This window comes from Heptranchias perlo, chromosome 13 (assembly GCF_035084215.1).
Source record: "Heptranchias perlo isolate sHepPer1 chromosome 13, sHepPer1.hap1, whole genome shotgun sequence".
In the NCBI taxonomy this organism is placed as follows: Eukaryota; Metazoa; Chordata; class Chondrichthyes; order Hexanchiformes; family Hexanchidae; genus Heptranchias; species Heptranchias perlo.
The window spans coordinates 23169506-23186370 of record NC_090337.1 but is presented as its reverse complement, the minus strand read 5'-3'; the positions used below and the strand labels follow the sequence as shown (position 1 = coordinate 23186370).

At 39.7% G+C, this 16865-nt stretch overlaps 1 protein-coding gene across 3 annotated transcripts in view; it reads left to right on the top strand.

The window, feature by feature from the left end:
• The window catches only part of vwa5b2 (von Willebrand factor A domain containing 5B2), a 121234-nt gene that overhangs the window by 88882 nt on the left and 15487 nt on the right, over positions 1-16865 (top strand). For all 3 annotated transcript variants that reach the window (XM_067995153.1, XM_067995151.1, XM_067995152.1), the window contains exons 9-17: positions 635-745; positions 2622-2824; positions 6165-6279; positions 7639-7824; positions 8310-8517; positions 9742-10037; positions 12855-13110; positions 13930-14265; positions 14993-15130. In XM_067995153.1, coding sequence (XP_067851254.1) covers positions 635-745; positions 2622-2824; positions 6165-6279; positions 7639-7824; positions 8310-8517; positions 9742-10037; positions 12855-13110; positions 13930-14265; positions 14993-15130 — 1849 coding nt within the window. The remainder of the gene's footprint in view (positions 1-634; positions 746-2621; positions 2825-6164; positions 6280-7638; positions 7825-8309; positions 8518-9741; positions 10038-12854; positions 13111-13929; positions 14266-14992; positions 15131-16865) is intronic.

The window sequence follows — 16865 nt, the reverse complement described above, 5'->3', positions numbered from 1 at the left end:
CAGCATAAAACAAATAATTCAGTACTGAGTTTGAAACCTCATTCAGAACCCTAAAAAATGGCTGATGTGGGCAGAAGAAATGTTATGCGAGTGTAGCTAAGTCTGAAATCCTGTAAAGGGACTTATGAACTGTATTTAACACATATTGGATCTGATGCTGATACTGGATGCAATAAGTGGAATTCCATTCCTCAGGCTTGTTACTTTGCCACAGATGAGTTTAATCACCCTGTCACCATGAGGTTCTGGCAGCCTCAGGCAAGTTTACTTCTGTGGTTGTAATGTTTCGGGACCTGCTGGTTTTTTACATGTCAAAAGATAGAAAGAATCTGCATTTATATAGCACCTTTCACAATCTCAGGATGTCCCAAAGTACTTCACAGCCACTGCAGTACTTCACTGTAATCACTGGTGTAATGTATGTAAATGTGGCAGCCTGGAGGAGCACTCCTGCTCAACCTGTCACCAGCTAATGAGATTTTGTCAGCAGAATGTAAGAAATTGTAGCATGTACTGATTATTTATCAATTATTACTTACAGCTTGTCCTCTAGATATACAATATGTATAAAAGTGATCATTTCAGTGATACGGGTTTCATTGCTACTGCTTTCTGTTTTTTTCTTTATTTCTAGGAAGCCATGGTAGTTGCTATTAAAAGTTTACCACCTCGAACATTACTGAACATAATTGGCTTTGGCTCGAATGTGAGGACTCTCTTCTCTTCCAGTCGGACATGTAATGATGTAAGTTCTCCCTGCTGTAGGAATTACCAGAGGGGAGTACGGAAGGGATATTGGTACCTTTCATTTCAATGATCACTTTGTCAGGGGCAAATGGGCAATTAGCAACATATTTCCTTTAACCTTCTGAACAAAAGACATTTTACTTGCTCTCTCAGTTTCCTTTTTAATCTTAGGTTGACAGAATTTGCATTAGGAATCATGCTTTCTCACCTGAACTGTTGGATACTGCAAAAATTCTGTTCCCTGCTGAATGATGATAGCCTCATATTTGCCTCTAAGTGGAGATGAACATAATATCCCACTTTCACAAATGTCAGTGAACCTTCTCCCACCTTGCAGTTTTTTGATAAATGTGGAGATTACATTATTGAAAATATATATGGGCTTGTAGTCAACTCATTGCTGAATAATAGTGGTTTGCTTACATCAGAACTTTTTTATTTGCATGCCAAACAATTTATGACAATGTGATGTCACTATTCAGAAGATATAAATTCTTTGTAACAAAGATTAAAGTCTTTTTGTATATCTTTTACTCTCTTAAAATTAAAAAAATAAACCAAATTTGCACACTCTGTTGGAATATAACTTTTCTCAATTTTGTTGCAGTCATGGAGACAATTTTTGGAGTTGCCACTTGCTTACCACAGTTTTCAAATGGGCAAATCAGGCCCCTGCTTGGTGTGTTTACAAGAACTCCAATACTGCATTACTCCTGTGGTTATTTTGTGTTACTAAGGTGTATGCCAGAAGTAATGGTTACCCATTTCCAATTTTCTGACATTAGAGCAAGAGCAGCGATAAAGTTAGCCAAAAGCTGTTTCAAATGTCATGTTTATTTAAAAAAAGTAATGTATCTGCTGAGCTGGATGTCTGTACTTGCAATTCCATCAGTGGTATTCCTTATTTCAGGTATCAAATGCATTGAAATGACTCTTTTAACAACTAATGGGAGAATGCCTGCTTTTACCTATAAATTAACAATCCTGTAATAAAAGTGCAGGAACATGCACCTTTAAGATATGCAATTTCTAAATAAAGCGATTCCATCAACAGTAGAATTAAAAATAAAAGAAAAAGGGAATGCACCTGAAACAATAACTTGTCTTTTCTCTCTACAAATGCTGACTGACCCCATGTATTTCCAGAATTTTCTATTTTGTTAACAGCCATTAATTACAGAGAATAATCAACATTCTCCTGTTTTTCATTAAAAGAAGAATTTCACAATCTGAATATTCCCCAGTGGCAAATTTTAATATTTTAATTATTGCATACTGTCCGGACTGGAAAATAGATGGACAAAAGCCAAGGCTTATCTTGGCAAAACCGCATGTCCACATATCTAAAAATTCCCCGCAATATGCTTACAATTTTGCTGCTTTTTCCTTGGCCCATAATTGAAAAAAAAGTGAACTCCTTCTTTATAAGTTTACAGTTTAAGTTGGAATGGCAAAACTTTTGTGATTTTTAAAAATGTCTCTTTTCAAATGCTATTTTTGCAACTTTTTGTGCAGTTACTTGAGAGGGTGAGATGCAGTCTGGGGTTCCCATCTTTCCATATTAGCTGACTCTTTCACTCAGTTGCCAGCGAAGAGCAGCTGCAATTTCAGATATGTGGACAACACCTGTTTCCCATTTTCCCCTTCTTGGCAAAATGCTTGATTGTCATTTGATGCTCCATCTGAATCTTTGAGACTAATCCAACTGAGGTCGTCAAGTAAACCTCAACGAGCAGTGCCCATGACCTTCTGACTTGGAATCAAATATCCAAGCAGTTTAAGTTACCAGGTCACAAGTTTATATAATTCAATCTCTAGAAGCTTACCTGCGTTTTCTACAACCTCCGGCTAACAACTTTCTTGTTTGTTTAAAGGAGACCTTATCTTTGGCTTGTGAGTATGTTCAGAGGATGAGGGCTGACATGGGTGGCACCAATATTCTTGGTGCTTTATCTTGGATTTATAAACAACCTGTGCATCGTGGGTATCCTCGGCAGCTCTTTATTTTGACTGATGCTTCAGTGAGCCATACCGGGAAAATTATAGAGCTAGTACGAAAAAATGCAAGTTCTGCAAGGTACTTTTGTTATATTTCTTTTGTATCCAGGTTACATTAGATAAAATATTATGCTCCTTTGAAATTGTGCTACCAATTGATCTCAATCTTTATTTCAAAAAAGCATTCACTGATCAGTGCACATTCCATTTCCATTTAATTCCTTCTCCATTTCTAGTACTCATTTCGTGAACATATTTGCCCATAATGTAAACCATCTCTTTTCTATAGGAATGAACATTAAAAATAATGTGATAATGCTCTCTTTATCCTATAAACTCTGAAGAGATCCTTAGCAGGATGACTGAAGGAAGAAAAGACACAACTGGGCTACAGTCTATCTCGGAAAGACTAAAGACACTGCCACCAAGGATTCAGAGTGTGAATGCTGCAATAAATCCCCTCACTTTGCAATTCCAGCATGTTTGTTCCAGTGCTTTTTTTCTATTTTAAAATGTTTTATTTTTATTTTTTTTAAAAGCTGAAATGTTTAAGGTCTTAGTCTCTCCTTGTAGCAGAGTCTGAACCCTTGAATAAGGGCTTCTCAATGACCTTGGTGTTACTTAACGCAAACATTTTTGGCTACTTTGTTATGTGCTGAGTGAAGTTATTTCCTCGCAGACATAATTTACCAGGCCAGCATAAAAGAGCAATAGAAATCTATTTAAATGAAACGTTATTGCCCATCGATGGGTCGGAAGCCGTAGTTCATTTCACTGAATAGTATACATTTTTATAGTATGCATTTTATGCCAGCATTGGAGGTGAAGCACATAATCAGCTCTGTAATATATCAGAGATAATAGTACATTTAAGTGTATTTTAGTGAAGGACAATTGCATCCCTTTAAAATTGTAATTTGATTTTGCTCAAAACCACACGTAGCTCACATTAAAGTTATTACTAGTTCTTACAATTGATGCTATGGCGAAACACCAATTTCTTTAAGATTACATTTTCAAATATACAAGAACTGTCACTTGTGAGGATTGTAATAAAACCTCTAGGGCCCGATTTTATGTCGCTCCGCCAGATGGGAACGGGGTGGTGGCGCCTGAACATCGTGGCGCTGTACTTACTGCCCTGTTCCCGCTCCATTCCCACCTGTCACCATATTCCTGGGAGCCTCCACTTTGGTAGCCCAGGCACCTACCTGTTTTAGGTGGGAGCCTCATTCTAGTATGCTAATTGGGCTCCTATGACGTATATAGGGCTCTTCCTGACCCCACAAAAATTTTCGAGCCAATGCTGACCCACTCGCACCCCTACTCTGAGGAGAACATTTCTGGCTCAACTCCATGGTGGAGCTGCTGCAATTCCCAACCCACCCCCCAGCACCTGAACTTGCTGGGATTATGGAAGTAAAGCCTGGCCTTCAAAATGGCTTAGGCTTGTCCCCTGGGACTTCAGGTGTGCGGCGCAAGTGATTGCCTGTCGGAAGTCCACCCATAGTTAAAATCTGCTCTCTACCTTCAAACAATACTACAAATTAGTAGATTAAGTGGTTTCAGCATCCTTTGGTGTTCGAACACTAGCCTTCTAGCTGAGAGGGTAAGAATTTGAATCTCTGCCTTGGCTGTTGATGTGGAGATGCCGGTGATGGACTGGGGTGGACAAATGTAAGGAATCTTACAACACCAGGTTATAGTCCAACAGTTTTATTTGAAAATCACAAGCTTTCGGAGGCTTTCTCCTTTGTCAGGTGAGTGTGGGATTCCATGGAAGGTACCGCATATATAGTCCGAGAACAATGCCTGGTGATTACAGATAATCTTTCCAACTGCCCGTTGTCAAGGCAATCAAAGGAGTTGAATAGTGTTTAGACAGACATTACATACAGGACTACTGAATATACAAACGGTCAGAACCCAAAGACAGAGAGAGAGAGAGAGAGAAAGAAACATCCGAAAGGAAGAGAAAGAGAGAGAATGATCAGTTGTATTAAAAACAGATAACTTTTTTCGCTGGTGGGGTTACATGCAGCGTGACATGAACCCAAGATTCCAGTTGAGGCCGTCCTCATGGGTGCGGAACTTGGCTATCAATTTCTGCTCAACGATTTTGCGTTGTCGTGTGTCTCGAAGGCCGCCTTGGAGAACGCTTACCCGAAGATCGGTGGCTGAATGTCCTTGACTGCTGAAGTGTTCCCCGACTGGGAGGGAACCCTCCTGTCTGGCGATTGTTGCACGGTGTCCGTTCATCCATTGTCGCAGTGTCTTCCCTTTGCCTTCCCTTTCTGTATGAGGTTCAATAATTCTTAATCAAGCCTTTTAATGTAGTACCCTTTTAATGTGGTACATCTTTGGGAAGAACAAATGACAAGACTAATTGTGCCCTGTAGTAGTCATTGTATAATGGAAAATATGCACATATTTTGAAAGCTGTGTAAGTTATTTGTTTCTTATAAGGTCTAACAGACTGGTCATTTTGTGAATTCATTATACAAAGAAAATGAAACAAGGTTGACATGGATAGCAGTTAAACTAAGTGCTCCTCTCAAAAGCTTCTAGCTTCTCCTAATCATATGACTTTCACAAGCTAATCTCATTCCTTTAATTAAAGCACCATTACATCAGAGAATCTATTATTTTGAACAATATATTACATGTGCTAAATTGGATTTGTCCAATGTTGCTTGAACACTGTAACCTGTAAGAAATGTGAAACAGTAGGAATTAGTGGTTTCGTCAAAAATAAATCACTGTCTGACATCTGGCTATATAACATAATAGGAAGCTTGTGCATGTAAGCATTAATAGCAAATTGCTGTCCATAATTGTATCACTACAGTAAAAGGAAAAGCCAGTATGGATTGAAAAAGAAGTGACCCATTAACAAAAACTAACAGTTTTGTAGTTGAGGAGGTACAAGCTTTTGCTTCAGAATTATCAAGCATTCATTTAAAATCCAAACATCTTTACTGTCTGACGGTGAAGTATTTTAGCATAGTATGCCTGTCCTCTCATGGCAGTAATCCAAGCTATTCAATTTGATTCTTAGATGCTACATCCAATTAGTGTTTAATACTATTGGTTCATAATGCTCCTTTCATTACTTGGTTATGAGGAAGGGAAGAATTGGGAAGGTCAACAAGAACTCACCAAATGCCTTTAACTATGAACCAAACAAAAATATGTCTCTAAAGAAAACTTCACTTGCAAAATTCGCCACATAACTCTAATTTGTTCATGTTAAAGTGACGGCAGCGTTCAGGGTTAGTAGCATTACACATTCAGACATTAAGCAAACCTTTTACCTCACAATTAATATTGCTACCTAGCTTCATGATAATAGTTTTAAAGATAAGGTATAGAAAAGGATATAGTTGCATTGCCACAACTTTAACATGACATTCCATTAGATGTTTCAGTTATGGTCTGGGTCCTAATGCCTGCAAGCGGTTGCTGCGTGGGGTTGCAAAGGTCACAGGCGGAACATTTGAATTTTTCAATGAAGGGGAACGACTACAACCAAAGGTAAGTGGCTGATAATCTTAAATAATATGTGCACACATTGGGGGTAATTTTGACTTTGAGCAATAGTGTAAAATGGGCGATACTGGATCAGCCGCCCATTATACATCTCTCCCGATTGTCATTATATCATTTTGATTTACAATCACAGTTCCTTGCCTTCATTTTTGACTTGTAAACTGTATCACATTAACTGGGTCTAATCTTTTGAAAATCAGTATCACTTGTTCTATTAATTTCTTTATCAGTATGGACCAGTTTCTTCTATTTGACATGCCTTGTGCTGTCCAAGTAATAAGTCACATCAATAACCTTCTGAGTATGTAGGTTACTGCAATTAAATTTGAATAAAAAATAAAATATCAAACAGGTGATTTTTATTTTGTTATAGATCTGATTTAATGATACTTGAAATTCCACAGAACTAGTATAACCTAACAATACAGTTGTGCTGTAGTTGCTACCTCACAGATTAGAGCTGCAGTTATCTGATTATGATTCTATGTTAGTGCCCCCTCTCTTGCTAGTTCAGATTAAATATAGATATGTGTAGTACCTGTCCATGTAGCAGTTTGATTTAATTTTATCCCCGATTTGGAATAGTCTCATTGTAGTTATGTGAACAGGATATTCACAATTTTTTCATAAAGATGACGATTCAGAAAATAAGGACATGTATAGGACATACAATGTAATCCACCCTGTCCTTAGGCAGGGTTCCATTTTCCTTTCAGCTCTGCCTTGGACAGCTAGTTGTGCCAGTTCAATATCCAATCAAAGAATAGGGTCCATGTAATTATTTAAACATAACTTTCTAGCAATATTGAAAATAGAATTGAGGAAAGAAAATGTTCACTCAGTCATTCTCTTATGTAGTTGGACACATAATATTTAGCAACTTTTGGTTCTTCAACAAAGTAGCCCCAGTTTTGGTTATAGGTTATATTCACAACAAAGAATACCATAATCATGAAATTCTACGTTTTGGCTTTTTTTGGCTTATTTGTTCTCACTAAAATAACAGAGTTTCCAGCAGTGTCTGCTGTTACTTTGTTACTTTGTTCGTCAAAGGTACCCTCAATAATACATAAGCAATGTAGGGAAAAGGGAAAAACTGTTAAGGCTCTTAAACTTATCTGCTTTTAAATCATGGGTTTGAGCACGGGGTCTATTGTGCAACAGTTGATTAAACACTCAATCCCAACAAAACCAACTCTCCATGGAATGAAATCCTAATGTACTTAAGTTGACTGTCTTCTGGTAGACACTGTGGGCCTGGTCACATGCCCACTGTGGTATCAATAAAGATTCTAGGCCAGTACATATGCATTTGAATATTAATGCTGTATTTTTTTCAATCAGTTGATAAAATCCTTAAAGAAAGCAATTGAGCCAGCTATGAGTGACATCACCATCGAATGGTATCTCCCAGATACTTTAGAAGTTCTACTTTCTCCCAGTGAAATTGGACCTCTGTACCCAGGGGACCATCTGAATGGCTATGGTGTCATTTATGATCTTTCTGGATTCCAAAGGAAGAAGAATGCTGTAAGTCAAGTCTACATTAAGTCAACATCTTCTTATAATATTTAAGTTAGTAGGGAGTGGGGTCACCAAGATATAGGAAAGCCAGCCAGCAGGGGAGGAGGGAAGTGAGGAAGAGGCATTCTCTACAGTAGGGAAGTTGCGGTCAAGGCATGGGAAAGCCAGCTATTGGATGGGGGGGGCTGGGGGGGAGGAACCAATGAAGGGGAACCCGTGAGGGAAGGGGGCGGTGAGTGGGAAATCCATGGATACATGGAATTGGAACCTCCTTACAAAACAGATTTAATGTAAACAATACAATGGAGATCTGCTAATAATGTATTAAAGGTAATGCAGATTTTTCTCTATGGGAACAGTGATTCTCTGCCAACTTACTGTGAATAATTCCATGGGAGATCCACTGGTATTTATGTACATGTACACATGTAATATTTATTTAATATTGAAAAATAATAGTTAAATACCTGGGCATGTTCCTTCTATTGTAGGTGAAGCAGCACATTTCTAAAACAATGTTAAAGGGTTCAGCCAACTCCGTTTTCCAGGCTCTAGATGAGTCTTCTGCATCAGTCTCGACTGAAGGAATCAAATCACCTTTCCCTGTTGAAAAGAATGACATTGAGGAGGCGCTAAAGGAGATTTCCCGTGAGATTTCAATAGAATTTTCTGGTGCTAATGCCGAGGAAAATGAAAAATGTAAGGCATAGGAACATCTGACTATTTCTTCACCCAATTTTAATCTCTCGTTTTTGTTCTCCCTGCCCTTCCTGTAGAACCTTCTCAATTTCATGCTGTCTCTTGAACTCAAAGGACAGAATGGTCTGGGCCATTTCCTGAACCACCACCATATCAAAAGGAGCATACTTAACAGGGCAAGATGGCTGATGATTTTCCCTCCCTCCCAAGAAGGAGCAGCTCAACCAGCTCAAAGAGTGCTTTTTATTCATACTTACTATTACAGCCTATTCACTGCGTTAGCAGTGAAATATTTCCAGTAGCGTTTCAGTCATAAGTTGTTATAAAATTACTATTAATCCAAAAGGCATACCTGAACCATGTCAATGACATTTTAATTTTTATGTTGGTGAGCTGGGTGTCTGACATGTATAGAAACCCATTGCCACATTTATGTCTCTGAACCAAGTTACTGAGGAATCTATGCATATAGAACTTCTGTTTGCCCAATATAGGGTGCACAATTTCTCTCCATAGGGATAAAAATTACTTACCTGAGTCCAAAGACCTTAGGCACAGGTTGGCAGATCTAAGGCTTTGGAACCCCCAAGTGTGTAGAGGGGCACGGCAGGAGTTTAATCAGCTAAAGCAGATTTCCAATACAGAATACTGTTAAGCATCCTATTGTTTGTCCAGTCGCAATCATCCTACCTGGTTGCGGGGTTATCCGGGTCTAAGGGGAAGAATCCTAGTCCCTGATGTCAGGTCCACCACTCCAGATTTCATTAGTGCGCTAGCTTTAGCTGGTGAATCATCAACACTGCCCTGAAATACTGCAGACCTGCCTGGTTCAGGTGTCAGATTACCAACTCTACCACTAAGGATTGATTTAGATCCAAATTTCCATAACCAAGCATCTTGGAGCAATTTGAAACCATGAAAACCTCTTCCTCCAACCCTAGACCAGGGATGATAGTCATTAGACACCTTTTCATGAGTTTGTTTCCCAAACTCTAGTGCTGGTTGACACATGGCAAAAGAAAGAGAAATATGCAGTCACTTTCTACATTTCCAAATGAAAAATGCATGCCAAATATACAAGTAAATATTTAACCCTTAGTGTTACCATTGTTAAAATTTCATGGTCTAAAGAACTGTAAAAAAAAAGTGTGACACTATTTCACAAGAGTAAGAGGAGCAATATTCTTATAGATTCTATATATATATTTATTTTTGGAATTTCAGATTCAGAGGCTGACCCATTCAATGACTTAAGGAAGCGTATCTCCCATTCCTCGTATATCCAGGAGCAGTATACGTTGACACGTTGTTCCATCAGCAGTGAGAAAGGAATTCGGGACCAAAGCACACCTACCCGTGGCTCAAATAGCAGTGACTCTACAGAGCCTCAGGATATTGACAGGGAAATAGCATCTCTCCCACATGGTTTAGAAAGCATTGCACATCAGGGACAGAAAAGTTTGCTGCGTTCGGAATCATCAAAAAAAGCATTATCTAATTTTGAATCAGTTAATGGTAAGGTAAGTAAATTGCCTAGTATATTCTATTAATAATAATACATGAATAAGAGGTCTTTTAAATCTATTTAAGCAACAACGAAACTGCTTTGTTAAATTGAAAAGTGAGATGAAGGTTGAGTCTTTGAATTCCAGCCTGTGCTCAGTTTACCAAGGCAGTTCAGTCAACCCTTCTACATTCAGTGTCTTCTAATAGGGCTGAGCCCAAGTTACAAATGAAAAGTACTTCAAGGCTGATACCCCTAGTTTTGCAAGTTTTGGCTTTGTCCCACTGTGAAGAAGGCTGTAGTGTTCTGTACATCCACGCATTAGAAGCTGCATGTACTTCTTAAGGATAAGGAAGCAGCTAGAACAAAGGACTCATAACTGTGAGAAAGATGCAAGTTAGAGATTATACAGAGGAGGTGAAGATGGACATGCCTGGTTAGGGGTCTATTCTAACTTGAGATACGATGAGTTGACCATCAAAACCTTAATACCCCACCTCTTCTTGGTTGAAATCAAGGCAACTTACTAGTTTCCATATGCAGAAATTTAAGGTCACTGGAATGAGACAGGTCAGATGGTGTGTACAAGAGCTTGTGAAAGACCAAGTTCAGATTTGAAGGCTGTCTGGTAGAATTTCTTTTCTGGGCTTTTTCCATAAATTTAGAGATGAGACTATATTTTCCAATGAAGCTCATCGATTAAGAGAGCTGAAGGATTTCTGTGATTCTGATTTATTCACACACAAAACATAGGGGGAGAAAATTGGATAAGGGCCGTTTTTGGGCATGGGTAGCATGATGCGCTATTACCCCGTGTCCAATGACCACTGTCGAGGCAGGAGGCGAGTTTCGGCCAACCCGAGTGCTAACCTGCAATCAGCGTTCCATTCCGGGCCTTGCACGTAGAATCAATGCAATTTGCACTTTCCACCAGCAGGGGAGCCCAATCTCTTAAAGGGAGGATGTTTCTTAGAAATCTCTAAAAGGTAGCTGGTACCTGTTATTTGCTGAAAATAACAGTCTACTGTCTGCACAGAGTCTGAACAGAGATCAAACATCGCATACGTAAAACACAGATGCAGGTCCCATCCCTATGTTTACACACTGATGAGTTATGTTAAAACATTAAATAAAGGTTGGGCACTACTAAATCCCACATCCTCCAATCTGCATGCCAGACCTCACCAATCTGCCGATTTGAGGGTTACCAGGCCTGCGAGAGTGCGTGCACCAAGGTTCTCTGCTGATACACTAGAGACCTTGGGTGCAAGAGGTGGACAGAAGGATGTATCCGCAGGGGGGGTGGGGGGACAATAGGCCCTCCAGACATATATCCAAAAGGCAGTGGGAGGCAGTGGGGGATGAAATCAATGCCAGGTGCATAGCATCATGAACATGGATACAGTGCAGGAAGAAGTTCAATGCTTTGACATTAGTGGTCAAGGTGAGTGAGGTCAACTGTCAAGTGGCGTCTCCTACCAACTGCACCATGCACTACACCCCCCCATCCCCTACTTACCAACAAACTCTTTCCATTGGTACTCAACTCTTCCAACCAGATGCTTCCTCTCACCCTTACACATTACCATTGTTTCAAGCCGCCCACCCACAACTCACAGGCCACACACACTGTCAGCTATTCAACCATGACAGGCACATCACCCAGACACACGTCGCGCTTTCTTACAGGAGAAGGTGGCACATATCAGGAGGCAGCCGTGGTGGTGGCAATTAGCCCCTCGAGCTTGTTCCACCATTCAATGAGATCATGGTGGACCTGTGACCTAACTCCATATACCCATCTTTGCCCCATATCCCTTAATACCCTTGTTTCACAGAAACCTATCAATCTCAGATTTAACATTCACAAGTGCGCTAGCATCAACTGCCGTCTGCAGAAGAGCGTTCCAAAAGTCTCCCACCCTTTGCGTGTAGAAGCATTTCCTAACTTCACTCCTGTACGTCCTGGCTCTAAATGTTAGGCTATGTCCCCGCATCCTAGTATTCAAGTCTAAGAGACCTCCAAAAACAGTTACAAATGTCTCGGCAGCCAGAAGCAATAATCCAGCCACTAACCTGTAAATCCTGCATAGTCCCTTTAAATAGCGCTGGTGGGGGGGTCCTCCAGGCACTCTAAGACACGTTCAGATGGTTGGGGTTAAGACTGTGCGTTGAGTTGAGTGTTAAGTCCCAAAATGGTGTCTATCACTTTAAATCAGTGTTGCACACTGATTGAAGTCATTTTCTCCCTACTTTACATGATTCCAACGTTCATTATCTGCGCCTGCGCTAACTCCTATACCAAGATGGTGTCCGGCACATGTCACATTGGAAAGGTGCGTGCGCATCCAAGAAGCCATCTTGGATGTCAGAGAGGCCGTGTAGCGTCGAAACAATGGGCGTTCCATGGCCCAATTTAGCGCCCATAGTTTCAACTTTATATTTAGGAGGCGTTATTGATACTCAAAAATTAGTTCCATCACAAACAAATAGGATCATAAGAATGTAAGAAAGCATGGAATGAGAAAAAGCTACTCCATCCTTCAGTTTTTCCACAGACCATGTACAAACAATTCTAACATGTCCTCTACCCAACCCATTTAAACTCCTGAAGAAAATTTCTGCCAGCCTTTTCCAAGGCAAATGAAGTAAACCTTTAGAATATTAATCTAATACATGTCCCACACCATACTGGTGTGAACTGTATGATAGATTAACCATGGAAGCAATATTAACGGATCAGTTACATCTTATGCTGTTTCGAGAAACCAAGCAATCATTTTACTTGTCATATTTAACTGTCACAGTGAGAAAAACTCTGCTTTATTTTCAGAACTCTGTTGGAGTTGACCCTTCTTCAGATGAGGCAAGAAGGAAAAGAAAAGTGATAGCACAAGCAGCCCTGTCTTGCCGGAGTTTTTCTTCACCAAATGGTCAACTAGACATGCGTCATCTGCGCAAAGCATTGGAGAAGGTATCCACTGATCGGACTCTGAATTGGTCCGTCGGAGGAAGAATAAATGATATTGGTTGTGAATCCCAACAATTTCAAGCTGACAGTTTTTCAAGGAAGAGCCTCAATGATTCCAGTAAGCTATCATAGATAATCCATCTTTTTAATGAAGCATCTAAGAATGTGTTAGACTCACTCAAGTCTTGCTGTCTTGAAGACTCAGCAAATACCCAACAAAAGCAAGGAAACATCAAAATCCACACACAATCACCCAATGGTGACCTCCTGTCATATCCCTGGGATTGTTTGTTCTTAGGAAATGTTAATTGAATAATTTGTTCATAATATTTACTTTATGTAGTAAAATCAGCTGTTGCATGGATTCCTGAGGTCAGATGGCTCTAGATTAAATTCCTGAATGATCTTGGGTGCACATAGCATTTGTCGGAGTTGCTCTGAGACAGGTTAGGGAAGGGAAAAATAATTACCCAGGGCTTCTGGTCTTGATCAGTATCCAGTGACCCCTATTAAAAGAATGTGTATGAGGAAATATATTGGGCGTAAACAGCATTGGATTCAACTGTGATGCCTTCCATTGTGAATAGCCTGCTGATGCTCTAAAATGTGCTCACACATGAATAGCGACTGATTGCACAAGCTACTAGAGGGCACCCAGTGTCTGTGGAATTGTACCCCAGCAAGGAGTCTATGCCTTAAGGGTAAAGGGAATGGAAAAATAGCAGAAGAAGAAAAAAGCAGGAAACACAACAATATTCATAAACTTAGCAACAGACAATAACATATTATAATAGCCTGATCTAGCAACAGGAGTACCCAATACTAATCACAAAGTTAGCAGCAAGCTTCAGTGAGGACCAAACCAGTTTAACTTTATTTAAATAAACTGTACCGACTTTTGATTTCTGAGTTTGTTTCTAATTGTTTTTTTCCACAGACACCTTACTGTTCCAAGTGTCCACCCCAGAGTGGGATACTTTCTTCGATCCCGAGAATCTATTCTCCCCAATGAACTCAGAGGACCCGGGTTTGACTGAAGTGAATGATATACCCCCAATGCAGTGTAAATCGGTGATTCATGGCTTGATCTGTGGGAAATCAGTTACGTGGGAGGTAACAGCTAACCTTTCCTCCCTCTACCATGCACCATCTCAACAGGAATCAACACAAATCGCTGAAAATCCATGGGAAGAGATCCTCCATCAGTTGACTGTACAGTCAGTCATCAGAGACTTTGAAAATATGGCTGAGAAAGAGAGTGAAATTGAATATGGTAAATAAATTTCTAGAACTTTGGTTTGTAAAAATAAGTGTGTGTTATACTTAAACCTTGAAAGACGAAAATAAGAGATAAACAATGGAAAATTCTTATCTCAATAGAGTAGTGGATACGTAGAACAGATTCTCAGCAAAAGCAGCTGATGCTATATTGACTCCCTCAAAACAGAACTAGCTAAATATCTGGTTGGGAGTAGGACTGAGTGTGGTGGGGGGGGGGCGCAGGGTTGTCTGTCATCTTTGCCTTCTTGCGATCTTAAATTCGGTTCCGATGTTAGTGGGTGAAATATTGGGCTGGTTCTGTTATGGGGTATGCGATCCTCCCTGCCTGATTGTCCTCTGTGCACTGTGCCCAGGCGATCCTTTATAACCCAAGCAGAAAAAGAGAAAAGTCTTCCCCAATACCGTCCACTCCTGATCGTTTTAAATGGTTTCTAGCTGTTAAATATTTGAATGCTCCAGCAATTTGAACTTAGCAACGTAAATAATGCAGCAAAGTGGGAATTTAGTGCTTAAACATTTAATTATTAAATGAGTTGAAGTAAGCAACTTTGCATTAAGAGAAGTAGAATCTCCCAGAAACTTTAATTTCCACACTATTTACAGCAGGTTTTCATTGCACTAGATACTAATTGAACAATATAGATGGATAGACTGAATCGAAAGTATTAGATAACAGTCTGTAAATAGAACTAAATAATCTGTTGTCTCATTTTTTGGAGGACCTTCTAGAAGATATCGCCTGAAAGCCATTCAGACAAGCAGAGCATGTAACAGCATGTCCATGTATACAACTATCATTCCAATGAATGCTGTCACACAAGAATGTTTACCATCATATGTGGAAGTGCGAAACACAGGTAATGTGAATGTACTAATGATTTTTTCCCTACTCTTTGACTCACATTTTTGGTCCATCACATGCAAAAGTAATTTTCAATGAATTACATCATGTGGCAACAGTACAGAGAATATGGCCCATCACCCCCTTCCCCCGCCAATTTTTCAGGGGATCCGAGGTGGGCAGCGAAAGATTAGTGCTTAGGGACATCTTCTGCCATGCACTCACCTCTTTATGCCTCCCTTCCATTTCCCAATGTCTGGGCATATGTGGGCAGGTGAATGGAAAGAACGTGCCAATGAGGATAATATGCACTCCAGTGTTATTTTTCAGCGTTGGTGTCATTTGAAAACTGCCTATTAGGCCTAGGCATCTAGCATTCGAAAGTTGGCAGAGAGGAACCCCAATTTCTTCCATGCTGCAGGACCTGTGCAATCACTCTCAGTCAGAGCATTGCCTTGCACAGGCTCCAGAAAGAAGGATTAAAATTTTTGAAGCAAAACTTAGCATCCATTTCAGCAGGACTCTCCAGCAGAAGCTGCCTCCTGTAGTTAAATGACACTGAGGCCGGAAGTTAAGCTGGGATTAGGAGTGCATCTCCATGACGGGCAGAAGTCCTGCCCTGCTAAAGATGCATCCCAATCAAAGGGGGCCAAAAAATCTTGGCCCATGGTTCTACTGACTACACAAAGCAAAGTTTGTGCAAAAAGGGCACTGTCTTCATAAAAAAGTTTTTTGGCAAACATCTTTGTTTAGGGAAAGAGATAAGTTGTACATCATTTTTATCATTGTGACAACTCAAATGATGCCATATTGCAATTTATGTTGGTGCATTTCGTGTTCATTAAACCTTTTTGGCTAGTCTAAAAGTGCTTTTTCCTGAAGATATTGCTCCTTAAAATAGATTTAATCTAAGGAAAAAGGAAAGATTGAATGCTGTTTTTGAGCTAAAAGGTAAATTATTACTAATTGGTAACAAAAATAACCTTATATATAAAGAACACACAGAGGGTCACTTCTAGAAGACTCAGGCCAACAGTTTACTTCTTTAACAGTCTCCATTATCTGCAGAGGACCAAAATATACTGATGTAAGGTTGGAATTATTATCCTTTTTTTAATATTCAGTAACAACAACTTGTATTTATGTAAGAAAAGAAAGAGTTTCCATTTATATAACGCCTTTCGTGACCTCAGGACGTCTCAAAGTGCTTTACAGCCAATTAAATACTTCTGAATTGTAGTCACTGTTGTAATGTAGGATACGTGGTAGCCAATTTGAGCACAGCAAGGTCCTACAAACAACAGTGAGAAAATTGATCAGATGATCTGTTTTAGTGTTATTGGTTGAGGGATAAATGCTGAGCAGGATACCAGGAGAACTACGAGCCATGGCTGATACCTAATAGCACTTTTGATATAGAAAACTGTCCCAAGGCACTTCATAGAGTTAGTAAGGAATGGATGCCGAGCCTTTATTTAGACTTTTAAACGCAGAAGAGAAATAGAGAAACATATATTAAGCACTTAATATGAGCAATAGTTAATTACTTGATAAAATCCAGGTCTGTTCATTAGGTGCAAACTTTTTTTTTGCCTAACTTTAAATAGTTGTGGTAACACAATCCAGATAAGGATTTGGTCATTCCCAGATCTAGCCGTGAAAACTCCTTTCACTTTCTCTGGCTTCAAATCATGACCCAAGACAGTATAAGAATGGCTCTTCTTAGGTCATTCCAACACCAAGTTATAGTC